This window comes from Microtus oregoni, unplaced genomic scaffold (genome assembly GCF_018167655.1).
Source record: "Microtus oregoni isolate MIOR12 unplaced genomic scaffold, Mior012 000082F_ref0000272, whole genome shotgun sequence".
NCBI classification, from domain to species: Eukaryota; Metazoa; Chordata; class Mammalia; order Rodentia; family Cricetidae; genus Microtus; species Microtus oregoni.
The window spans coordinates 3,614,024-3,640,919 of NW_024544542.1; the positions used below are offsets into that span (position 1 = coordinate 3,614,024).

A 26,896-nucleotide genomic window follows, 5' to 3' on the forward strand; every position below is an offset into this window, starting at 1 on the left:
ACTTAGACTGAAATATGAGTTCCAGTTTGAAGTAAAAGAGAGACTCTGTTCAAAATAAATACAACATTGGGGCCAGTGAGATGGCTCAGCAGGTGACACAGCCCTGGCCGCAGGCTTGATGGTGTGAGTTTAGTCCTAGGAACTCACACCGGACACAGGGAACTGATCATCTCCAGTTCTGCTCTGTCCATCACACATGGACACCATATAAATAAATGAATGAATGAAATCTTAAATATTAAGGATGATTATAAAATTAATCTAAAATTGTAACAAATTCGTTTGTATTATGGGTATCACAAGAATTGTATTTTTTTGTGTGTTTATTTCACAGCCGGCTCCAGAGAACCTTGGTGAGTCTGCTGGAGATTTGCCCTAGCATGCAGGGTAAGACAGTTATGGGGTGAATGACAGGGACAGAAGCACCAGGGTGTGCCCACCCAAGGGGAAGGTGGCAGGTGGAATGGAGCAGAAGACAGCGTGACTGCAGCGGTGACCTGAACTTTGCTCAACTCTGGCTGGCTCCGTTCACCAGGACCCATCTGCCCAGCTGAAAAACAGAAGTGCAAGAACGGCCAATAAAATGGCTTATGGGCTGAGCGATTTTAGACACTCATTTCCTAGTTAGTCACTCATTCCCACCTTCCACGCTATGGTTACTGACGTACGGAGTGACCCATGCTATTCCTACAGTCACCTGACACCCAAGGGATGTGGAAAGGACAGAGTATGCATCCAAATCCTCCGTCTAGTCCCCACTCTGGCTCCCAGGAGGGTCGCAAGGAATGAGCGTCCCCCTCAGTTAATCAATGCAAGTTAAGTTAGAATCTGAGGCAACAACTTGTTTCCTTCTGATTGTTTGATTAATGAGATCCTCTTTCCTCTCATGAACATAACGTTCAATGTGTTTTTTTTTTCTTATTTCAGTCAAAGATATAGATGAGGGCATTGATCGAGACATATTCAACATCAATGAAGGTTTGTGGATTTTTTTCATTCTTTTTTGCTACCATATTTAAAATATTTTTATTATTTGTGTGTGTGTGTGTGTGTGTGTGTGTGTGTGTGTGTGTGTGTGTATGACACAGTACATGTTGGAGGTCAGAGGACATCATGTGGGAATCGATCCTTTTCCCACCATACGGCTTCCCAGGACTCGAACTCAGGTGTCAAGGCGTGGTGGCATGTGCCTTTTACTGCCTGAGCTGTCTCGCAAGGCCCCTCTTAGTTCTTTTTATTATCATATTTTACTTATGTACGATGGTGGCTTTCCTTATGACATTTTAATGCATGTATATAACATATTTGTTCCTGTCTATCCCATTACCCTCTCTATTTCCCTCCAGTTCCCCAGGCTCCAGCACTCTCCGCCCTCTTCTCAGTTAGTCCCACTCTCCTCTCTTGGTTTTTCTCTCCTCTTGGGAACTGATGTGTGTCATTAGGGTTTCTTACAACAGTCTGGGTGTGAAGGGTCATTTACAACTTAATATGGCTACACTGATAAATAAAATACCTTTTCTTCATCATGGGCAACTTAACAGTGGCTATACCGATAAAGAAAATGTCTCTTCCACATAAAGCAACTTTTAACCTGCCTACAGATCGTGGTGGGTAGGATCTTATGAGCCTTCTCTCTTTGGAATTGTTAAAACATCATCTATTATGTGGTATGCAAACTCAGTTCAATAACATGAATTATCTGAATTCTTCTCTTAGGTTTGGGACTGGACCTTTTTGAGGGAGACATCAAACTCAAGGTGAGTTGCAGTGATGCTTGCATGGTGAATGATGGGAGCCAGCTGTGAGTATCTGCAGATGGATGGGCACAGGCTGCTTGTGTAGACTCTGTTTCTGAAGGTGCAGCCGCCGGTGGCGCTAACTCCCTGAGATGCTGTCCAGGAAGGACTCTCATGTCTACACCTTCATCTTCCATTGCTCAGGGTTTCTGTGCGGTGAAGGTCACTATCTCACATATGTGGTGCTCTGATTTTAATGATTGCAGCAATAAGAATTTTCATTTAAAAACAGAACTGGTTTAACTGATTGAAGCATAATAAAACTGAATTTGTAAATATCTCCAATCTTTTTATCAAAAGAAATAGTAATAATGCTATTATTATTATTCTCCCCTTCCCCATCACTACAAATGGTGAGATCAAGGAAGGGCTCTTCCAAAGCAGCTCTTAGAGTACTGATCCTGACCTAGCTGTCACGACGCCATGCTGAATGCATGGGTAGATGTCTATGCAGAGTAATGGGGTTTAAAACTTCAGTGTCTTACTGGACATGGTGGCCTGCCACACACCTTTAATCCCAGCACTCAGGCAGAAACTTGTTGGTCTCTGAGTTCAAGCAGCCTGGTCAACATGGTAAGTTCCAGGACAGCCAGGGCTGCACAGTGAAACCCTGCCTCCCCCCCCCAAAAAAAAACAAAGCAAAACAAACCAACCAACCAAAAAACAAAAGTTCAGTGTCTTAGGCACTTTTTAAAAAGAAAATCAAGAGATCATTGTTTATTTGCCACATTTTTAAAAATTTAAGAACTTAACTATCCCTTTGTAGGTGTTGGAGTCAAACATAGATACTTAATGTGTTAGTAATTCTTATATTGGAATTATTTTGTAAGTTTGTATAAACTTACAAAAACAGACAAATTAACAAGATCATTCATAATTTACAATATATACGGCCTCAGACACAGACATTATCCAATAGAGCTTAGTGATCTGCAAAATCACACCATTTCCCCCAGAACTCTGCAGGAGAGAGGATGACAGGGTAGGAAGAAGAGAAGAAAGGGAAATGGGGAGAGAGTTGCCACTGAAAGCTTTCCCCTGGTCCTGGACCCTCCTTTCTCTCTGCTTCTTCTTCTCACCTGAGCCAGGGCATCACACAAGCCCTCTGTGCCGAGGACAGCCAGTGGGTAACTCTAGCCCTGCCCTGTCCCTGAGCCCCAGGCTCCCTTGGTACACTGCATGTGAACGTCTACAAGACACTGCAAATCTCAGGTGTCCTCTGACTCTCCCCACGAGAGCCCTCCCCTAGAATCTTCCTCTCCAGCTGGTCAGCATTGCTTCACGTCCTTCACCTCAAGGAAATGCATAAAAGCTTCAGGAGTCCCCTTTGCTCCTAAGCTATCTCCACCCCTTCCCAGCCCGTTCGCGCTCCCTGCCATCCTGTCTATAGCTCCCCTGAGTCACGCACCTTCCCCACCATCATAATCCAAGCCCTGTCCTTTGGTTCCTTGTACGTTTCTCATAGCCTTCAAACTCTTCCTCCTGTTTCAAATATTGCATTTCCCTCTCTATAATCTTTTCCACTTGGAAGCCCATTTCCCATAGTAAAGTTATCTTCTACATGGGTGGCTGTGGCAGAGATGACTCAGTAGATAAAGCACCTGCTTTTCAAGTTTGCAGACCTTGCTGCGTTTACTACCCAGACGTGTCTGTTGCCTGGGATGACATTTGTTATATTGCCAGAGTAGATAGACTAATAAAACATCATTCATTTTCATTATAATGTTTAAATTACTTTACAAATATTTTTATTCATCTCTTTTTATCCTATGTGTATGAGTGTTTTGCTGGCATGTATCTCTGTACTGTGTGTGTGTCTAGGGCTACTGCAGCCATAAGAGGTCATTGAGACTCCTGGAACTGGGGTTATGGGTGGTTTTGAGTTACCACATGGGTGCTGGGAATAAACTAGCCCCTCTGCTCTTAAGAACAGCAAGTGCTCTAACAGCTGAGCTGTCTCTCCAGGCCCTCCTTCAGAAAAATTTGAAAATTTTCATCCATCTTATGTCTGCTTTTTTTTTCCTGAGATGCATATTTTTAAGGTTTGGTTTAGTTATCACTTTCCTTCTGTATGTTTACTTATTTATTTTTACATGTGTGAGCCTGCATTTATTTATGTATATCATATGTATGCTGTGTATGTGTACATCTGTGTGAGCCTGCTTTTGTTTATATATATCATATGCATGCTGTGTGTGTGTGACCTGGCATGAAATTATGTGTACCATATTTATGCTGTGTGTGCCTGCGTGTTTGAGCCTGCATGAGGTTACATGTACCACATACATGCAGTTGCTCATGACTGCCAGAGAGGGCACTGGATCCTCTAGAGTTACAGGCAACTACGAGCTGTTGATGTGGGTGCTGGGAACTGAACTTAGATCCTCTTAAAGGGCAGTAGGCAGCCTTAACTATGGAGATATCAATAGCCTGTTCTTATGTGTTTTTAATATTTAAACATCTAACAGTACTTATAGTGGAGTTTCCAGCAATCTTTTTTGAGTATCATTTCTTCTTTAGCTTCATGTTAAATATATAAATTAGTTAGTTATTTCCATAAACTTTATTAAATTATGGCCAAAATTCAGACTCATGCCCTATTGGTTTGAGCTACCAGGAAGAACTGTAAACTCCACTTATTTCAAGATTGATTATTGATTGGCTTTGTCTAGTTTACCTAACTGATCCTTTTCACATTTATTTTTGACAGCCGCAAGGGAAGAGTTCCATCATTGGAGACATCTTTAGATGGCCACATACCATTCCGTATGTTCTAAATGATAGCTTGGGTTAGTACTCACTTTGGAGTATCCACAGCTACTGTGTGTTCCTGGGATGATAGATTAATGTCTACTAGAATGGCCTAAGGCTTTTGTCGTTCCTCTGTGTGGCTATGCACATTCACTTTAAAAAAAAAAAAAAGCAAAATGTAGAATTAAAAGAACTTAAATAATTCTGCCTGAATACAAGTTGGATTTTGACCAATTTAAGAATAATTCAATCAACCTTGATGGAGATTACTTACTTTGTGTTGAATGCTTTGGTTGGAAGCATCACCTCACCCTCTAACACCCCTATACCCAAGGAGTCTGGGATATTTGGTGGAAAGTTCCATTCCAAGCCACCGCCCCTGGGTGTTGCCTTAGTTCAAACATAGAGATTAAGGAAACACTCTTGGTTTTAATAAGGCTTGCTCTAGATTTTATTGCTATTTTTAATTCATATTCTCTTTCTTTCACCCTCTCTCGCTCCTCTCTTTCTCTTTTCTTCCTTCATCCCCCCTTCTCACTCCCTCCCCTCACACTTCTTCTCCTGCCCCCTCTCTGTGTGTCTGTGGATGTGAGTGTAGTTCTGTGGTAGACAGAGGAGTGCTGGAGCCCCTGGAACTGGAGTTACAGTCAGCTGTGAACCCCTGACATGCACTGAGGACTCAGGTTGGGTCCTCTGGAAGAGCAGTGCTTGCTCTTGACCATAAGCTATCTCTGCAGCCCCAATAGTCTTTCTTTTAAGGCAACATTTCCTCATGTTTAGGTATTTATTTATTCCTTGCAGAGCTAATGGTAGAATCCAGGCCTTGGGTATGCTAGCAGATGGAATACCACAGATCACTACCATATCATAAGTGATTATAAAAACAGATTCATGTTTATTCCTCCTAGTTATGTGTATGTGCATATATCTTGTGAGTGAATACCTCATATTTGCAGTGCTGGCAGAGGGCAGAGGAGACATTGAATCCCCGTGAATTGCTTGGAGCCATTGCATGTCGATTTTAGGAACCGAATTTCAGTCTTCTAGCTGAGCAGTACAAAAGCTTAACTATTGAGCCAGTCCCACAGCCTTAGTCCCAGCACAGGGTGTAAAAATGAGTAAAATTCACAAAATAACCAATCAAACAAATTTATAGAAAATGGCTTTGCTTTGCCAAGATTTTATTTTGCCAAGTCCAGGTGTTAACAAGAGTCCACTATCTTTTACCTTTTCAGAAAATATATAGTTCCTAGCTTAGTAGCCAATTATTAAAAAGTCAGAAGAGGGCTGGGGAGATGACAAGCATGAGAATGGGAATTCAGAAATCATATAGATGCTTGCTGTGTATAGGAACTAACTGTAATTGAGGAACCCCAGAGCAAGGTGGCTATGGAGACTAGCCATATTGGAAAACTCTGAGTTTGATTGAGAGACCTTCCCCTAATGATTAAGGTAGAGGAACCATGGAGAATGAGTTCTGAAATCATCCTGAGACTCCACATCCTGTGTACACTCCTGAAGAGGTCAATTCAAATGCCAAGATTCTGAAGTAATATTGGTTACATCTGCACCAATATCCATTAACCAATGTTATTTATTTGTACTCTCAGCTTTGGTCTTTGATCATTTATAGAAGTTGGCCAAAATATATGTTTTCTGTTTTATACTTGAATTTTTAATGCATCATCTATGTTTATTCTTTCATCCAGAGAAGTATGGTTTTTTAAAAAACTTTATTTATTTATTTATTATGTATACAGTGGTCTGTCTGAATGTATGTCTGTAGGCCAGAAGAGAGTGCCAGATCTCATTACAGATGGTTGTAAGCCACCATGTAGTTGCTGGGAATTGAACTCAGGACCTCTGGAAGAATAACCAGTGCTCTTAACCTCTGAGCCATCTCTCCAGCCCCGGAAGTATGGTTTTTACAACAGGCACAGGATTTTTTTAATTTTCCTGGGGAGGCATGTTCTCCAGAGTGATTGGGAATGACTGGACCACATCTGATCTGGAGGCCCATGAGAGCCCCCCCCCCAAGGTATTTCATGATGGTAGCGGTTGCCTTGTCTGTTTCTTGTTGGTCTACATTCATTGGTCCAATGTCAGCCTTTGCTGCATCTTCCACATAGTCCAGAAGATTGACACCTTCTATTTTGTCATTCCCAGAGGAAACATTATTTCTAGGAATACCTTCTCAGATGTCCTATTCTACCACAATTAAAACATTTAGTATTTTGATGTCTCTTCATATCTTTGGAAACTGTTTCTCCTACCCAAGCCTCAATATTATAGTCAAATGACTCAACATTGACTGTGTGCAGAATCCACTCAGCCATTGGTGCTGATCTGGCATTTAAAGGCACAAGTATCTTTTTGCATTCTACACTGGCATTTTCAAAAGCCAGAGATTCAATAAGTATTTGTCTAGCTTCTAGATCTGGTACCTCTATTTGTACAGCTTCAGTTAATCTTTGTAAAAAGTCACTAAAGGGTTCTCTTGGGCCTTCTATGACCTTAGTATATGATTCAATTCTGCTTCCTAGTTCTTGAATCCTGTTCAAAGCATTTAAGGTTTTTGTGTGGCATAGGGACAAGATGTGATCATTGTAAATAGCTTGGCTCCGTGGATCAGCATAGAGGCCCTTGCCAAGAATTTGACCTTGGGAAGCCTCCAACCCTTTAACTCTACCTTGCTGCTCTAGAGCTTTAGCCTCCTCTCTCCAATAGTTCTTCCACCATAACTGCAGCCCATCTTCTAGCACCACTAAGATTAATTAAAACCAATGTTTGAGAAACCCATATCTTTACCATCTCCCTAACAAATAGTGAATGTATGCCATAAGATACTACTGTTTGCTTAATTTCTTGTAGAAATCTTTTAATCATTCTACACATGTGATTCTAAGGTTTAAAATTTTTACTTTAATGCTATCTTCTCATCTTTAGATATTATCTGGAATTACTAACAAATTTAGTCAATTACTTAAAATCTGCATACAGAGGTTTGAGTTGAGCAGAATATCAAGGAACCCACAGCTGGCAGGCAGTTGCAAGTAGCAAAACTATTGGTCAAAGCTTGGCATTTGCAGATCCAAACTGGAAATGCAAGCCAGAGCAGCCCCTGCTCCAAGAGTCAGAGCTAGACCTGATCATAGTAGGTCTGGCAGAAGATGCCGAGGAGTTTTGGCAAAAAGCCGCGGATGACAGCAATTCAACCACATAGTAGGCAATACCAAGCCAAATGAGCAAAGGCGGCAGGAAATTGCCAAGTCACCATGCAGCAGGCCAGCCAAACGTGTGCAGCTGTGAGCCAAGAGGGTAGTTCAGCTGCAGCGTGGTAGTTTAGCTGCCTGGGGTGGGAGAAGGCCACAGACAGGGTTCTGGGCAGGGTCCAATAATGGCATGGACTCTGCCATGTTGGGCGCCAATTTGTTGGCATACAAAAGAGTTCCACAATAGCCCGAAATGGAGTATAACAAAGGTTTATTTATCTGGGGATAAACTCACAGAAAGAATAAAGATCTGCAATCCTCTGCATGTGCTGGGAACTGGAACAAAATCCAGTAGCCAAAAGGCCCACACATGCTTTTATATTACATGAGACAATGCCCATTGTGGGCTGCTATCTTAAAGGCCATTGGCTGAAGGGGTTCCCACAGCTTCCACCCACATGCACACACACATGCCACATGCCCACACATGTGCACAATACACACACACACACAAAGGAAAAGGGTGGGGATAGTCAAAAGAACCTAATACAAAACTAAAAAAAAAAAAAGCTTTTCATACAAAAGAAATTCAGTTATGAGCTAGGTGTGGTGGGGCACACCTGTCATTCCAGCCCTCCTCTGGAGGAAAGGCAGATGATCTGAGCCCAAGACCTGACCATGGTAAGAGAGAGATGGATAGAGACAGAAATAGACAGGGACAGAGAGAGAGAAACAGAGAGGGAAAGAGATAGACACAGAGGGAGACAGCCAGAGAGACAGAGAGAGAGGCAGACAGAGAGAGCTGACAGAGAACACAAGCCAGCCTGGCTCAACTGTAAAGAGCTCAGTTTCTCTGTGAACTGGAGAAGCATTGCCTCTGATGAATATGAGTCTGAAAACACCCTTTGGGGGAAATATGAAAACTAATGTCTCTTAAGAATCAATCATTTCTAGAGATGCTACTGTGCATTTTGATGACCTCAGCGATGACACAGGTGGAGCTGTTGTCAGTGACAGAGCTGAAGGTGATAAGACAGCAACATGGACTACTGAATGTGAAAGCAGAGCCGCAGTCACAGGCAGAGGAAGGTCCACAAGGAAAAGGTCAGGACTTTCTCCAAAGACAGTGATTGGTTATCAGTCCCAGGCAGACTCAGCTACTAGGAGTGGCTCCACTACTAAAAATAGGTTTGTTGTTTAAGAAGACACCTGAGTGTTCTCACAGGAATGTATCACGCAGGCGAGACTGGGAGCTGAAACAAAGCCTCGTTCAAGCAAAGTGGACTGCATTGAAGGCTGATTCCACATAAATGTTGCTAAGATATAAGAGAAGTCTCATTCACCTTTGTCTTGTACTTCTGTGTTCATGTCTCCACCCCCCCACACTCCCCAATTTTTGCTAGTGTGTGCACTATCCCAATCAAAGAATTGCAGTATACGCCACCCCAGAATCTGCCCGTAGATGTGGCCCACCCTGTAACAGCTGGTTAGAATGACCATAATACACACATTTGCCTTGCCACAGTATTCAAAAAGAACTTGCATTTCTGTTACCTTAGCAGGAAAAGATCTACTTCTGTTCCACTCCGTGCGGGAGCATGTCTTGCAGTTTTCCAGCAACCTGGTGTCCTTCCACAACATGCTCCTTGCTGGCCTCTTGCTGATGGCTGCTAAGTTTAATTTATTGGCTTTCCTCCTTCATAACATTATTGATTCTGATTTCAGTTTTCATTTGTTTTGCTTTTGTTTTTTTTCTTCTTCATGTAACATTGGTAAAGAATCCAGAAATATGACAGAAAGGTGGAATAAACATTAAATTCGCACATTCTTTGGTAATGTTTCTTATAACTACAAAGCTTTGCTACAACTTTATGTATTTCCCTCAAGCAGTAATCGTTGTCTGTCTGTGGGATCCCTAAACATCATTGTAGACTATAAAATGTAACACCATAATTACATTCCTAATAGAATTAGTATGTCTGCTTTTGAATGTTTATACTGAACTTTAACACTTTGTATTACTTGGGTTATTTTGCTCTGGTTACAAATGTAACCAGTAGAAAAACAGTCCTATCCATATTAAGACAGTGCACAAAAGTGTAGGTAAAATGTGTACAGTTACTTGACTTTAGATAACTAGAATTGTCCTTTATTTATCCACCTGTGTAGAAGGAATCTGTACTTTGTATTGCAAGGCAGTCTCTTGTGTCTTCATAGTGTCTTCTCCACGCACAGCTGAAGTTTGGAGCACTAGGTCATTATTTTCTTTGTTATAATTTTTAATAAATTGGATAGATAGTATCACATATGTGATTAAACTGATGTGGCTGTCTTTTTTTTTAAAAAAAGTTAAGGCACAGTTTTTCAGTCGTAGGTTAAATAATGTCCTTTGAATATGTTAAAATTCATGAGAATTGGGATTTTGATGTATCACTATTTGATAGAAACAGTGGCTATAAATTTGTTGACTTTGAAAAGTTTTTACTTAAAGAGCAGAAAACTAGCACAAGGAGAGTATAGGGGAACAGGTGCTAAGAATCTTAGCGTTGTTATCTGAATAAAACAGAATAAACAAGTATTAAGAACTATTTATATTGGTCAACTGTTGTACTATGGCTTTCCGTAAACTTGAAATCTTGATCTATTCTTTCCTTGTATCATTTCAAAGCAAACTTGAAGATATTTTGTCTGTAATACACAATTGTATAGTTCAGATCCTATGAAATGAGGTGTGACTATTATAGACCAAATGGTAAGCTGAACTATGGTAGCAGAACGGAAATCACTAGTTGAGAGAAAAATGTCTTTACATGGTTATTATTATGGATTCATCCTTTTCACACTGATTAACTTGTAAAGATCCTTTAAAATAAAAAAAGGAACAAGGCTGAAGCTCACTTAGTAGAGAGCTTGTCTGGCACGCAGTCCTTGCACATCACACACATCAGGGCTCTCCACAGACACCTGGCTCTAAGTGAGGAACCAAGAAGAGGGTACTGAGTGTAGGGATGACCAAGGATGCAGCTCAGCTTAGAGAACAACTGTTCAGAAAACATGATAGGTTAAGAAGTCAGCATGGAGTTGGGTACTGGTGGTGCATACCTTTAGTTCCAGAATTTGGGAGGCAGAGGCAGGCAGAGCTCTGTGAGTTCCAGGCCAGATTTGTCTACAGAGTGAGTTCTAGGATAGGCTCCAAGACTACACAGAGAAAACTCTACCTCAAAAAAGAAAAGAACAAAAAGAAAAAGAAAAAAAAAAGAATTCAGCATAGATACTCCAATTCAAATAAACAAATTTTTATATAATTGAAATTATGGTGTTCTAGGTTTTTCTGGTTCTTTAAGTTAATGTATTGCATTTTTCTTTTTGTATTTTTAAATGACATTATTTATCTATTCTGTTTGTGTGTGTGCCACAGTGTACATGTGGACTCAGAGGAACCTTATCACATGTAGGTCTCAGGAACTACTCCAATGCCAGGCGGTGGTGGTACATGTTAAATCCCAGCACTCGGGAGGCAGAGGCAGGAGGATCTTTGTGAGTTTGAGACCAGCCTGGGCTACAAGAGCTAGTTCCAGGACAGGCTCCAAAGCTACAGAGAAACCCTGTCTGAAAAAGAAAAAAAAAAAAAAAAAAAAAAAAAAGGAACTAAGGAACTACTCTAATGTTTGCTGAGATCCTGAGATTTTCAGGAACTTCCTTCATCCTTGGGATGAGAAGAATTTCCCACATGAGCCAAGTCAAGCATTCTTCAAATGACTCACACTTAGCCAAGGCCTGTGGTAGTAAAGACACACGGTAAATGGACAGCTTACCCTGCTCGAGGTCTCTGCAGTTTGTGATGCTTTCACACATGTTCTGCTTGGTTCACAGAAGGATGAAGGTCTCCTGTCAGAGCTTTACTCTTGGGCCCCGATTCCATCTGGCTCTAAGACAGTGATGTGGTGACCTTGTTTTAAGAATCTCAGTGCACACTTTTGTCTTCTGTCAGATATGAACGCTAAAGGAGTTATCCTCAAAGCCTTCGAGCGTTACCGCCTTAAAACGTGCATCGACTTCAAGCCCTGGTCTGGAGAAGCTAACTACATATCAGTGTTCAAGGGCAGTGGGTAAGTTCAAGGGTTACCTGGTAAGGTTCCGAGGTGGCTATTGTTCTCCAAGGAACAATATAGACACCACAGTAATCATTCAAGGTCCGGACTTTCAGGTGGGGCAACAACTTCCTTTACTATCTGGGCGGAGCATGACCTTTAGACCTGGTTTCTCTGGCCATAGAATAAAGTTTTCTTACAATATTAGAGGGCCTGCCTGGTATGTGTCCGTCCCTGGGTTAGGGTAACAGTACTATGAAAAGGAATGAGTAGGAAGGAACAAGGAGAAAGGGGGAGAAAGGAAAAAAGAAAAGAAAGGAAGGAAAGAGCAGTCAACCTGGTAATAGAGAGATGACTCAGTTGCTGAAATCCTTGCTGCAAAGCAAAAAGACCTCCTGAGTTCGGATCCCCAGCACCATTTGAAAAAAAATCCTAGATGAGACAGACCACTTTTCATTCAGGGATATAGGAGCAGATTCACTGATGTCACTGGCCAGCCAGCCTAATCAAATTGCTGATCTTCAGGTTCTGTGAGAGAACCTGTCTCAAAATGTAAGGGGGAGGGTAACTGAGGATGACATGCTTCTGGCCGCCACACGCATACACACCTGCATAAATATGTGTACACAGATGCACATTCAGGAAAAGACATAAGAAAATTGAAAATGGTTTCATTCACACAACCAGACTACCAAAGTCAACAAAGAGTAAGTGTGAATGGATGCCATTTATCCTACAGCCCTGTGAGCTTCATCTCATTGACAACGGAATATTCTTTATTCTCCCTGCTAGTAAAATGTTCTGTACATAGTGTGGGAGTTCATTTTAGCTGAGTAAGTCTTATTACTTGAAAGGTGGCAGTGTCATTGATCTGAACACAGTGATTCTGAGTGATTGCTGTTCCTATAAAACTCCTATCTGTTAACTGATGAAATAACTCAGTGGTTAAGACCCTAGATGCTCTTGTAGGGAACTGCACTCTGTTCCCAGCATCCGTGTTAGCTGGCTCACAAACAGCTGTGATTCCAGTTCCAGGGGCTCAGCTCCCTCTTATGACTTCCGGGGTATCCAACCACATACTTAGACCTAGACAGACACTCACAGAGATAAACAATGAAATTAGGAAACAAAACAACTCGTGGTGAAGAGCATAGCAATGCCCACTTAGAAAGGGTTGTGATTCCCAGGATGAGCACGGCTGACTTCTCACTTTGTTTATGCTGAGAGCACTTCCATGGCCACACTCAGCAAGAGGACATATGCAGTTTAACAAGAGGGCTAGGCAGTGAGGCCTCTATCTTGTGAGCTCGTGTTCCTCGTGCAAACAGCCTGTCCCTGATCTGCACACTCTCCGTCAGGTGCTGGTCTTCAGTGGGAAATTGGCATGTTGGGAAGCAGGAGCTGTCCATCGGGGAAAACTGTGACAGAATAGCAACGGTTCAACATGAGTTCCTCCATGCCCTGGGATTCTTGCATGAGCAGTCTCGTTCTGACCGAGATGACTATGTCACTATAGTTTGGGACAGGATTCTATCAGGTATGTTTCTCTTATATAGTTAGCTATAGGTCAACTTTCTGAGGATGTTTGCATCAGGACCAGCCAGGCAATGGGTGTCTGTGCTTTGATACCAGATGTACTTGATTGTGTCTACAAATTCACCTGATATCAAATTGCAATCAGTTATCCAATAGAAGGATGCTAAGCAGCCTGGTGTCTTCTCTAAATACACTCAGGAAAATGTTTTAAAATGATTGTCCTTGGAGCTTATGATGGCTCAAAAAATAACATTATGAATTTCCCATTATCTTTATATACATATATGGGCAACAAGGTGATATTCTGCTATGTACATATTAATAAAATAGCACATTTAGAGCCTCATTAAAATAAACTCAGTCACCATGCCTGTCACTTCATGAAGTATTTTTTGTAAGAACACATTTGCTGCAAAGACACTTATTTGAAATTTTATAATATGTGCTTTATGAACTATAGTCAATGTAATTTAAATGCAAGTGCAAGAATCCCAGTAACCTTTGAGTCCTCAATGATGTCCATCTTTTCTAATGACGCTGCGCCCATGTTATCAACACAGGCTCCCGTTTTAGCATACTCCCTAAAGACCTGCTTTTACCCGGTCTGCTGTGAGCACATTAAACCATGAGCATTGCTAGCCGGTGACTCTAAATGTTTCCACAGTTTCACAGAATCTTCCTTTCCAACAACAGTCGGTAGAAATTAGACTTTGGGCTGGACTGAAAGTGTCAAGTTGTTAGTTTGACTGTTGCTATCACAACTGTGCATGATAGCGGGTCCAAAGACAGGGGTGTCTGGAACACGTGACACTCAGGAGATAATGTGCACAAAGTTTGCTCTATTATGTTTTGTATTTCTCCGTTAACAGTGTTAAGTAAGAGCGGCATTATTTCGTTGAACATAAAACAATTAAAGTTTTTAAAACATATCCAGGCAGAGAACACAATTTCAACATATATGATGACAGTGTGTCCGATTCCCTGAATGTACCCTATGACTACACCTCGGTCATGCACTACGATAAGACAGCTTTCCAGAACGGAACAGAGCCCACCATTGTCACAAAGATCTCGGATTTTGAAGATGTGATTGGCCAACAAATGGACTTCAGTGACTATGATGTGTTGAAGCTGAACCGGCTGTACAACTGCTGTAAGTGATGGGCACCTTGAAAGGACCTCTCCTTGCTGGATAAGGGATGTTCTGGACACCTTTGGGGTCTCTGAGATCATAAAAGTTTGATTTAAAAAATATCAGAATATCCTACTAGCCATTTTCAGCACTTGTCTTCTTACAAAGTTTGCCTTGAGATTTACTAAAGCAGCCGGAGTCCTTGCACAATGAGCCCCATGCTGACTGTCGAAGGGTTTGCTAATTCCAGTGCAGACCGTTTCTATATTCAAGCCTCTTTTAAGTCATAATGAAATGTGCAGTTGTCCCATAAGTGAGACAAAATAACCTTTGCTGTGGCATTAAAGTTTGACTAACAGGAGGAATATTGACTCTGTTTTCCACAAATAGACGAGAAGAAAGGGTTGGTGTGGACTGGGAATTCATGCACACAAACTAAGTTCGTTTTGGGCTTCTGCAGGCAGAGAAGTGTCTTTCAGTCATAAGGTCGCACAGTCAACCAGATGTTCCCTTTTCAGTGACGTTCCTCATAGTTCTGTGACCAGCTCAGACTTGACCGCTTATGTCACTATGTTCAACAAATGCTCACATCGATTTCCTTGTTTTTTTGTAGCTTCTTCGCTGAGTTTTATGGACTCCTGTGATTTTGAGTTGGAAAATATCTGTGGCATGATCCAAAACTCAGGGGACAATGCTGACTGGCAAAGGGTTTCACAGGTCCTCGGGGGACCAGCAAACGATCACTCCAATATGGGCCAGTGCATAGGTAACAGATTTCAGGATCAGTGGCTCCAGGCTTCTTCTTCAGTCTGAAAGATGGGTGATTCATCTCTCGTTTCTATCAGAATCATTACTGGCTTTAAGATAATCTCTCTTTATTATTCCAAATATGTGCATGTGGTCACGGGCATGCACAGTGAGTGGATGTGTGAGGTCAGGAGTACACACATGTGATTGAGGTGCCCTATAAAGCATGTGTGCTTAGATACCAGAGGTGTCAGAATCTCTGCAGTTACAAGCAGTTGTGAGCTGCCTAACATGGGTACTGAGAATGGAACTCTGGTCCATTGCAAGAACATTAGATGCATTTCACCACTGAGCAATTTCTCCATCTCCTCTATCAGAATTATTATTGGTAGCCTGTTCAGTTTCTCCGAAGGAGTGAGACTTGTGCACAGTAATGGGATGCCCTTTCTCTGCCTTACTCACTCAGAATGGCTTCCGTTCTACATCAAGCAGCTTGCTTCTGTGAGGTCTCCCTCAGTACCTATGCGGAGCAGACCGCAATGCACCTCCTGCATGCACTTTTATTCCAGGGGCTGTGTTGTCTCACACGTCACAGAATTTAGGAGAGGAATGAGCACCGCTGGGCTGTGAGTCACTCCACAGAGAATCCTAGCTGGGTACCAAAATACCTACAATGATGACAAGAAGCTCCAGTCTAGGTGTTTCCAAATTCTTCCTGTTTTTGCAAGTTGTAGCAAGAGAAAGGGTGTCTAACTATGTCTCATTTGCAAACGCCCTGCTTATAGAACTGCATCATAATACCCAGCACAATGTCATGTTTCGTTTGTTTCCTCTTTCTATACCTGAGTACCCGAGACTGGGTGCTTTATTTTAAAATATCACTTTCTTATGGTTATGGACACAGGATAGTTGAAGAGCAGGGTACCTGGTGTCTGCTTGTCAGCTGTAGAGGGACACTCTGTTGCCTCCCAGGACAAGGGTCACCACATGGTCACACAGAACATTCTGCTGGCTCAGGTCTCTTCTGAAAAAGTCACAACTGCTCACACTCATGACTTCGTGTAATTCTGTCACCTCCAAAGATCCCACTTCCAAATGCCCTCAACATAGAAGTCTGAAAGTTATTTCCCATGCGTGAATTCTGGGGCCAAACAGGCTGTAGCATCCATGCTTGGTGGGAGCTCAGCAAACACTAAAGAAAGCAGCCCTAGCCCAGAGCTCTGCTGTCTTCCATTGTGCTTCTGTGCCCTCAACAGATTCCGGCTTCTTCATGCATTTCAACAGCAGCTCTGCAAATGTGGGGGACACAGCAATGCTGGAGAGCAGAATGCTGTACCCCAAGAGAGGGTTTCAGTGCTTGGAATTTTACCTGTACAACAGCGGAAGTGAAAAGGACCAAGTGAAAATCTACACCCGGGAGTACACTGCAGGCCACCCAGACGGGGTTTTAACCCTACAGAGAGAAATACAAGGTACAGTATCCACAGTCTCCCAGTTTGGATGCAGGTGAGACCTCCTCAATTACTGTGGCTACTTGCAGCAGAGCAGGGGGTAAAAATATCGACTTTCAATAGAACTTATCTCCCTTATTTGTAAAGAAGATAAAATAAGGGTCCTTACTTAGAAAACAAAGCTGGTCTCAGGAACTGTGCATAGTAATAAAAATACACTGTGAACTCTGGGTGACATGGGGAGTAAAGAAAAAATTAAGGATTATTATGCGTTAATATGTATGTAATCGCAAACATTGAAGTATTGACATATATATATGTCATTGTCCAAATTTGGATGCAGATTTGCCCAATGAACAACCTGTGGGCCTACAAATAAAAGACAATCACACAAGACTTTTCAGAACCTGTTTATGAGTCCTTCTGGTCCTCATGGGTAAGAAGGACCATACTGAAGCCAAACCTTCAAATGTAGATGGAAGGTTTTGTTCAGTCTGTAATCTATCCATGGGCAGTAGCACTTTCTGTAATCTGATGTTTACAATTTATTTCCTGGCAGTTTCAATTGTCATTCAGTGCTGATATAGTCGAGCTTCCCCCCAGCATGAACCGACAGTTTGCATGACTTTCTGTCCTGTTGTCACGGGGCTCCTGAAGTGCTTCTGCACGCCGTTTCTCACTGGAGTAGGGGTAGATGGTAGTTTGACTTTCCCTTCCCAGCTTCCCTCTTACCAGAGGTAACCTATGACTGGAAGAGAGACTCACCTCTCATTTCCAGCTTAAGTGAGCTAAGAATCTCCCTATCCAGTGAGCTAGACGTGCAAGACAGGAAGGAGGTGGATGGCAGCAAATGTGGTTGCCACTGTCGGGCAAGCATTTGTAATGCCTAGTCACTGGGAATGAACGGGACGTGGCTTCCTGGGCTTGTAGATTCCTGTTTAACTCTGCTTAAATTCCACTGAAATTTAAGTATTCCAGTTTTGTTATACATACATAAAGAAACCTTTATGAGAGTACCAGAAAATCAGAGATGTTAATATGGCTCAGTTATTAACTAAGACAGAATACCAGGTAACTGGTAAGCAGAATGGAGCTCTCAGAGATTGGTGCTTACCCATCTCTGAGAAAGGGTGAGCTAGCTGAGAGCAGACATGTAAACATTCAATACCCAGTGGACAGTCCAGCCGCAGCAATGCCCTGGAATAAAGAATTGAGAAGCCATTCACCAAATCCATAAGTATCTTTGGCTCACCAACTATTATTTCCCTTTGAAGTAAAGAATTCTAATACTGACCATGTCACAAAGGAATTCATAATTCTTCATCACCCTTGAAACAGTGACTCTTTCTGCAGATATACCCATTGGGAGCTGGCAACTTTACTACGTAACATTGCAAGTGACTGAGAAATTCCGAGTGGCATTTGAAGGACTCAGAGGCTCGGGATCATCATCGGGTGGTCTGTCTATCGATGACATCAATCTCTCAGAAACCAGCTGTCCTCACCATATCTGGCGTATACCGAATTTCACACAGCTTCTTGACAGCCAGAATACAGATGTGTACAGTCCTCCATATTATTCTCCTAAAGGCTATGCTTATCAGGTTTACCTGGACCTGAATTCCTCGAATAGAGTAGGGATTTATTTCTACCTGATCTCTGGTGCCAATGACGATCAATTACAGTGGCCGTGTCCCTGGCAACAAGCCACAATGACACTCTTGGATCAAAATCCTGACATCCGACGCCGTATGTCAAACGAGCTGAGTATAACTACAGACCCAACGATGACCAATGGTTTGTAGCTTCTTATTTTCCTCATGGCTAGGGACTTGATCGTTGTTCAAGGAGGGATGGTCATTTGGGAACGAGAGATTACATCGTTGGCTAGTTATGGAAGTTCAGCCTCGAGGTAAGGATTTTCAGCTTCAGGGAAAAGATTCAGTTGTGGAAGACAGTCCCCAGGCCGAGGCTGTTAGGAATGTTAGCAAAGACTGAGACACTGGGATTTAATCATCCCTGGATTCTAGGCCAAGGAGTGTTGGCTTTAGAGGCTGGCATGCTTGGTTCTAAGTCAACATTTTCTTTTCATTAGTCATGTGATCCCAAAGAAAACCCTTCCTGAAGTCCCACTGTTCTTGGCTGTCATACCAAGGCAGGAACAATAGCCTCATAGAATTGTTAGGAGAATTAGGGGAGGTCAGTATGGAAGGCTGTGGGGAGGGAGAGCTCCTCTGACAGTGAGTTTCATTCGCCCATGCTGCCTTGGTCACACTGCTGGCACTGTGGGACACAATCAGCTCTTGAGAAGAGGATTTTCAGTCAGAATGGAGCTGCTGGGACACTGGTGGCAACAGCATGGAAGTGGGTGGTGACATCTTATTAATGCGCCATAGAGGGTTGTCACTGGTGGTGGTACATTCCAAGTCTCAAAAAGAGTCATCACCCAGGGAGCCATGATCACACTTGGAATTTCACCAGTCTTTTGTTCCTGCAAACTGACTAGAGGGAAACATAGAATTATGGGAAAGCGAATATCATCAAAGGAATTTTATAAATCGCAAGGATGGATCAAAATGACATAGGAAATAGTGACTGAATCTGATAGAAAAAAAATAACAGAAACTGGAGGATTTAAACATGTAAGATATTTCATTCTTTCCAACACGTCCCTCCGGATGGCACTGAAATGCCATTAAGTTCAGTTTATGATATAAATTGTTCTTTGCTCGTATAGGAAACCCTCAGCCACTCACTGCCTTAACTCAGTTTAAAGGACCAATTGCAGCTCAGAAGGCTGCTGAGACTTGATCCCACCAAACAGAAAAGTTTTTGTAACAGACACCATACATAGGGGTTATATCCCCACCTGGTAGCTCTCAACTCATTGTCTAGGAGCAGTAGTTCTCAATCTGTAGGTCCCAACCCCTTGGAGGTAGTCAAACGCCCCTTCACAAGGGTTGCCTAAGACCATCAGAAAACAGAGATACTTACATCATAATTCAAACTGTAGCAAAATTACAGTTATGAAGTGACAGTGAAAATAACTTTAGGGTTAACATAAGGAACTGTCTTAAAGGGTCGCAGCCTTAGGCGGCTTGAGAACCACTGGTTTAGAATTTGGTTCTCACTCGTGAGCAATCTCCTTTCCTGAGGTGCAACGTGAATGAACGTGGCACTGACATGCCTAGGGCCACATCACAGGTCAATGGCATCAGTCAGTCCTAGCTGTGTCTCACATCCTGGGCTTTCCTAGTTGCACTGACGTGCCTAGGGCCACATCACAGGTCAATGGCATCAGTCAGTCCTAGCTGTGTCTCACAGCCTGGGCTTTCCTAGTTGCACTGACGTGCCTAGGGCCACATCACAGGTCAATGGCATCAGTCAGTCCTAGCTGTGTCTCACAGCCTGGGCTTTCCTAGTTGCACTGATGTGCCTAGGGCCACATCACAGGTCAATGGCATCAGTCAATCCGAGTTGTGTCTCACAGCCTGGGCTTTCCTAGTTGCACTGACGTGCCTAGGGCTACATCACAGGTCAATGGCATCAGTCAATCCGAGTTGTGTCTCACAGCCTGGGCTTTCCTAGTTGCACTGACGTGCCTAGGGCCACATCACAGGTCAATGGCATCAATCAATCCTAGCTGTGTCTCACAGCCTGGGCTTTCCTACCACTGAAAATTATGATGATGCTAAACACAGCCTATTAACATAAATTGTTTTTTTAGGTAATGGAAACTATTTTTGGGACAGGCCTTCCAAGGTGGGAAATGTGGCTTCCTTCCCTAATGGAACTCAGTATTACAGAAGCATAGGCTATGGTACCTGGGCCTTTATAACCTACGAGAGGCTGAAGAGCAGGGAGTTCGTCAAAGGAGATGATGTTTACATCCTACTAACTGTTGAAGGTATAGAAACAGCAGTAGTTTGATGGGAGCTTGTTCCTCATTGTAGCCATTGGTTGTCCGCTGTGTTCTTCTGGGTTTTGTTTTTCGATTTGTTATGGGATGTGGGAGGAACTGGACACAGATGGGAACTTTTTTGTATGAATGATTAGAAATCTGAAAATAACTTAATTTGAAACATCAAAGGTTATAGAGATAAACATTTATTTACTATTTTATGGAGTAACAGTTGAAATCTTTAGGCTGGAAATGTATTATCTTATTTCCTCACACAGGAAACACAACACCCTGGGCAGGAGGTTGGCCTTCAGAGCTCCAACTGACAGCCAAGCATGGCAGTTGTCACCCAGCTCCCCAACTCGGGGTGTGTGTGTGTGTGTGTGTGTGTGTGTGTGTGTGTGTATACCAGTGGCTGCTTTAAGCTTTAAACACCACCACCCACCATGTTTTTTGAGACAGTCTCTCTCACTTCTACCTGGTAGGCTGGCTGGCTGGCTGGCTCTAACCCCGTTATTCGCCTGTCTCCCTGGCTCTCTACTGCTGAGATTATAACGATGCATGACCTCATATGGCTTTTTCTTAAACATGGGGTCTGGAGACTGACATCAAGTCTGCTACCAAAAGCCACTTTTGACTGCACACAAATGCTACTGGATCATGCACCAAGATCACATACTTTTGTCACAAGCCTGAACTCTGAGTATCATCTGGGGTCAACAACAAGTGACACAAAAGTTGATTTCCACCATGTTCTCTCCTTCCCTCTGAAGATATATCTCACCTCAACTCTAAGTCGACCATCCCAGACCCCTCCTCGACCATCCACAATTCCTGCTCCGAGGTTGAGTGTCAGAACGGCGGAATCTGCACTGTCCGTGATGATAGAGCCGAGTGCAGGTGAGGGCTCCCTTGGGAGGTTCACTGTCTCACTCTCTCACTAGATACCTTCTTGTCCTGCTGGCATTGATGCTGATAATGCACAAGGATGACACTGAGGAAATGTCTTAGTTAGGGATTCCATTGCTGTGATGAAACACCATAAGAAAAGCAGGTTGGGGAGTTAACGATTTATTTGGCTTATACTCTTACACTGTAGTCCCTCATTGAAGGTAGTTAGGGTAGGAACTCAAACAGGACGACCCCAGTTAAGACTCCTAGCAGCAGTAAAGAGGGTGTAAATAATAAAGTCTTAGCTGGGGTCATCCTTGTGGATTTCCCTAGCACCTGGTTTCTCCTTACCCCATAATGACTCTTTCTATCGAGATATCTCTTTCATTGCTCCCCCTCTCTGTCCCTCCCCCAATGCAGTTATCTCGAGTCTTCATGTTCCCACCCTCCATTCCCTCCTTACTACTCATCTTCGCAGTTTATCTAGGAGATTTAACTATTTCCCTTTACCAGGGCTCTCTATGTGTGTCCCTCTTAGGGTCCTCTTTTTTTCCTAGCTTCTCTGAGACTGTGTATTGAGCCTGGTTATCCTATGCTTTACTTCTAATACCCACTTATGAATGAGTACAAGCCATATTTGTCTTTCTGGATCAGAGTTACCTCACTCTGGATATTTATTCTAGTTCCATCATTTTCCTTGCAAGTATCAAGATGTCATTGTGTTGTTGTTTTTTTTTTTACCACTGATTAATACTCCATTGTATAAATGCACCACATTTTCTTTATCCTCTCTTCAGTTGAGAGGCATTTAGGTTGATTCCAGGTTCCGGCTAATATGAATAATGCTGCTATGAACATAGTTGAACAAATGTCTTTGTGGTATGATTGTGCATCCTTTGGGTATATGCCCAGGAGGGGTATTGTTAGGCCCTAAGGTAGATTAATTCTCACTTTTCTGAGAAACTGCCATACTGATTTCCAAAGTGACTGTAAAAGTTTGCACTCCCACCAGCAGTGGAGGAGTGTTCCCCTTACTCCATATCTTCTCCAGCACAAATTGTCATCAGTGTTTGTTATCTTAGTCATTCCAACAGGTGTAAGATGGTATCTCAGAGTTGTTGTTGTTTGGTTGATTGGTTTTGGGTTGGTTTTTTTTTTTTTTTTGCATTGCCCTAATGGCAATGATGTTGAGCAATTCTTTAAATGTCTTTTGGCCATTTGAGTTTTTTCTGTAGAGAATTCTCTGTTTAGATCTGTACCCCATTTTAATTGGATTATTTGATATTTTGATGTCTATTTTCTTTAGTTCTTTTTGTATTTTGGAAATCAGCCCTCTGTCAGATGTGGGGTTGGTGAAGATCTTTTTCCACTCTGTAGGCTATTGTTTTGTCTTATTTATCATGTCCTTTCCCTTATAGAAGCTTCTCAGTTTCAGGAGGTTCCATTTATTAATTGTTGCTCTCAGTGTCTGTGCTACTGATGTTATGTTTAGGAAGTGGTCTCCTGTACCCAAGCATTCAAGGCTACTTCCCACTTTCTCTTCTATCAGGGTCAGTGTAACTGGATTTATGCTGAGGTCAAGTCCAAATGTGGACTTGAGTTTTGTGAATGTCCAGGATAGAGATGGATCTATTTTCATTCTTCTACATGTCAACAGTCAGTTATGACAGCACCATTTGTTGAAGATGCTCTCTTTTTTCTATTGTGCAATTGTGGCTTCTTTGTCAAAAATTTGTTCATATGTGTGTGGATTAATAACAAGATCTTCGATTCAATGCCATTGATCCATGCGTCTGTCTTTATGCCAATACTAAGCTATTTTTACTACTATAGCTCTATAGTAGAATTTAAAGTAAGGGATGGTGGTGGTGATGCCTCCGGAAGTTCCTTTATTGTACAGGATTGTTTTGGCTATCCTGGGTTTTTCTGTTTTTCCATATGAAGTTGAATATTGTTAATTTCGATGACTGTGATTGTGCTGGGATTTTGATTGGGATTTCATTGAATCTGTAGGTTGCTTTTGGTAATATTGGCATTTTTAATTTTTTTTTTATTTTTAGTTTTTCTAGAGAGGGTTTCTCTGTAGCTTTGGAGCCTGTCCTGGTACTAGCTCTTGTAGACCAGGCTACAGAGATCCGCCTGCCTCTGCCTTCCAAGTGCTGGGATTAAAGGCGTGTGCCACCACCGCCTGGCTAATATTGGCATTTTTATTGTGTTGATCCTACCTATCCAAGAGTATGGGAGACTTTTCTGATATTTCTGAAATATTTTCTGATATTTCTTCAATTTCTTTCATTAAAGACTTTAAGTTCTTGTAATACAGGTCTTTCACTTGTTTGGTTAGGGTTATCCCAAGATATTTTATATTATTTGTGGCTATTGTTAAGGGTTATGTTTCTCTGATTTCTTTCTCAACCTGTTTATCATTTGTATATAAAAAGGTTACTAATATTTTGAGTTAATCTTGTGTCCTGCCACATTACTTGTAAAAACCTAACACTGTCTCTATCCCAGTGGGGCCTCCAACTGTAAAAACCTGAAAGTTCCGAGAGCTCTTTGCTCTACCATACAGTTCATGCCTGTACTACAAGTACTAAGGTACTAGGCCTGCACGGAACCAGTTGCGCACGCGCCTTGGGAATGGAGCCTGGACAGTTAGAAATGTACAGACAGACACAGAGTCAGAGAGATGCGGACCCAGGTTATCCTTGATACAAGAGGGCAAAGTGCCAAGTTTATTATGCTCAGAGAAAGCTTATATAGGGATCCTTAGCCACGCCCAGTTCTCGGGATTTTTCAGCTGCAGGCCTCGTGTTCAGATCTCATGCTCAGAGCAGCTGCAGGCGAGGTCACGTGCTCAGAGCTCATGCTCAGTTCGCCTGCAAGCCAGGTCTCATGCAGTGTTTTGCTCACTTCAGTAGGCAAAGAATCTGAAGTAGACAAAGAAAATCAAGGGGGCAGGAATCTGCAGCTTCCAACAATTACTGAAGGTGTTTATCAGCCATAGGAGTTCCCTGGTAGCTTCCGACAATTACTGAAGGTGTTTATCAGCCATAGGAGTTCCCTGGTAGAGTTTGGGTCACATATGTACACTACCAAATCATCTGCAAATAGTGAGAGTTTGACTTCTTCCTTACCAATTTGTATCCCCTTGATCTCCTTTCGTTGTCTTAATGCTCTAGCTAGAACCTCCAGTTCTATACTGAATAGATAAGGGGAGAGCGGCCAGTCTTGTCTGTCCTGATTTCAGTGGAAACACTCTGTGTTTCATTCCATTTAGTTTGATGCTGGCTGTTGGCTTGCTCTATATTGCCTTTATTAAGTTTAGGTATGTTCCTTGTATCCCTGATTTCTCTAAGACATTTATCAAAAAAGGGCGTTGAATTTTGTTAAGGTTTTTCAGCACCTAATAAGATGACTTTGTTTTTTTGTTTCTCTAAGTTTATTTATATGGCGGATTACATTGACTGATTTTTGTATGTTGAATCATCCCTGAATTTCTGGGATTAAGTCTACTTGATCATGGTGGATTTATTTTTTATGTGTTCAGGGATTTGGTTTGCCAGTATTTTATTGAGTATTTTGACTGCAGTCGAATTTTATGGAGGCATTTTCTTAATTGAGCTTCCCTCCTCTCAGATGACATCAAGCTGACATAGAACTGTCCAGAACAGTTACTCTTTTGAACTCCATTTGGGTCTCTGGCAGCCACTATAACAATTATTTGTGAGGACATAGTGCACTAGACTCTAACTGATGGAATTACATATATTATTATAGTATACATTATATTACATATATTATTTATTACATGTCTTATATTATGTGTTATTATATTACATATCTTGTTATATTACGTCTTATTATATTACATCTTATACTACATATCTTATTATATTACATGTCTTATTATATTACATGTCTTATTATATTACTACATGTCTTAATGCTCACAGCAATCCTGTCCCTCGACTCTGCAGGTTCTCAGGTCCCCATATTCTAGATGAACATGCTGAAGTGCTGAGTCCTTAGCCAAGGTGTGGAGCCCACAATAGTGGACCAGATCCCCTCAGGTGGCTTTCTCCCTGCTCTCCCAGCTCCTAACTCGGTATTATTATAATCCTCTCCTGGTGCTCTCTTCATTGGTTCAGGTAGTCTAGGGTCAAATAGTTACCTGCATCAGTGACTATCTGTGTTCAAATATGCAAGGGCCCTTTAACTATGAAGACGTTCACAGTTAAATGTCACCCATACGATACCATAAATGTCACCATATCTCTTCGTGTAGGTGTCCTGCAGGAGAAGACTGGTGGTACATGGGAAGACTGTGTGAGAAGAGAGGGTCCACCCAAGACACCATTATCATTGCTGTTTCTTCCACTGTCGCCGTGTTTGTCGTGATGCTGATCATCACTCTTGTCAGTGTCTACTGCACCCAGAGGAAATACCGTGAGAAGATGAGTTCAAATAGTGCAGCCTTGAACATAAGAAACGTAAGTTGAGTGTAATGGCTATTATTCAAACCCTCTGGAGAGAACCCATGTAGAAGAGCTTAGCACGTTTATAATCTTCTTCATTTTTAACCTTGTGCATCTTACTAAGTTGGCTGACAGGAGACTATTTGCACTCCCATTGTCACCACTGTGAATCAGAGTCTGAACCTGCAGTCTTCAGAGCCTTTTTGGAGGGGCCTCATTATTCTCTAGGAGTTATTTCTGGTTGTTTATGATTTTTCGTGGGTGAACCACACAACTGACCCACACAGATGACTTTCCCTGTACGTCTCTACCTCCCTAACAAGGGAGACATGGCTTATCAGTGTCTTTGTTCTGAGGGTCTTCAGATGGCTGGACTCAGGAAGAGGGTGGATGTGTGTTTGGGGAAGTGTCTCTCTTAATACAGATTCCAGTGACATCTGCCTTCTTCTGGAGATACTGTCTTCAAGGCAATATTTTTTTCTTGTGAATGGTTTTAAGTTTGCCTCAGATGAAACTTCTAAATGACCCCAGCATGAATCCTCACCATGTTTTCCATCTGAGACACTCAAGCCACAAAGGCAGAACATCTTCCCAGGGTCAAAGCAGGCATGTCCACTGGGAGGGGAGCCAGGAGACTGACATGGGGGCTTCATTTGAAAACCTGACTCTTGCATTGTGACCCACAGAAGAGGCAGCTTTAATATTTAGGAATTGTGTCATTGATTGTATTTTCTCCTTTCAGCAACATGCTTTTTGAATATTAACTCAATCAGACAGCCAGCAAGTGAGATGAAAAGAATTCTTCATCATGGAAGAATTTTTCACAAAAGCCATATGACCTTCACAGCATTCCAAACCAACCATCTCTGTAAATAGCTGAATGAATAATAAATCATTATTTTGGTAAAAA

At 42.1% G+C, this 26,896-nt stretch overlaps 1 protein-coding gene across 3 annotated transcripts; it reads left to right on the plus strand.

Moving 5' to 3' along the window:
- Positions 1-340: 340 nt before the first annotated feature.
- Positions 341-26,896, plus strand: LOC121441893 (meprin A subunit beta-like). Of its 3 annotated transcripts, none has more exons than XM_041643259.1 (14): positions 341-353; positions 928-978; positions 1,717-1,757; positions 4,507-4,562; positions 11,751-11,868; positions 13,209-13,387; positions 14,321-14,539; positions 15,132-15,284; positions 16,522-16,737; positions 18,070-18,513; positions 20,444-20,623; positions 21,391-21,517; positions 25,797-26,001; positions 26,729-26,896. In XM_041643259.1, exons 2-14 carry the CDS (start codon positions 940-942, stop codon positions 26,741-26,743), a joined length of 1,992 nt encoding a protein of 663 aa, XP_041499193.1. In that variant the 5' UTR covers positions 341-353; positions 928-939; the 3' UTR covers positions 26,744-26,896. The 3 variants fall into 3 exon arrangements, with proteins under 3 accessions (XP_041499193.1, XP_041499195.1, XP_041499192.1); XM_041643261.1 differs by lacking the exon at positions 341-353 and adding an exon at positions 365-387; XM_041643258.1 differs by lacking the exon at positions 341-353 and adding an exon at positions 371-387 and having other exon boundaries at positions 4,507-4,585.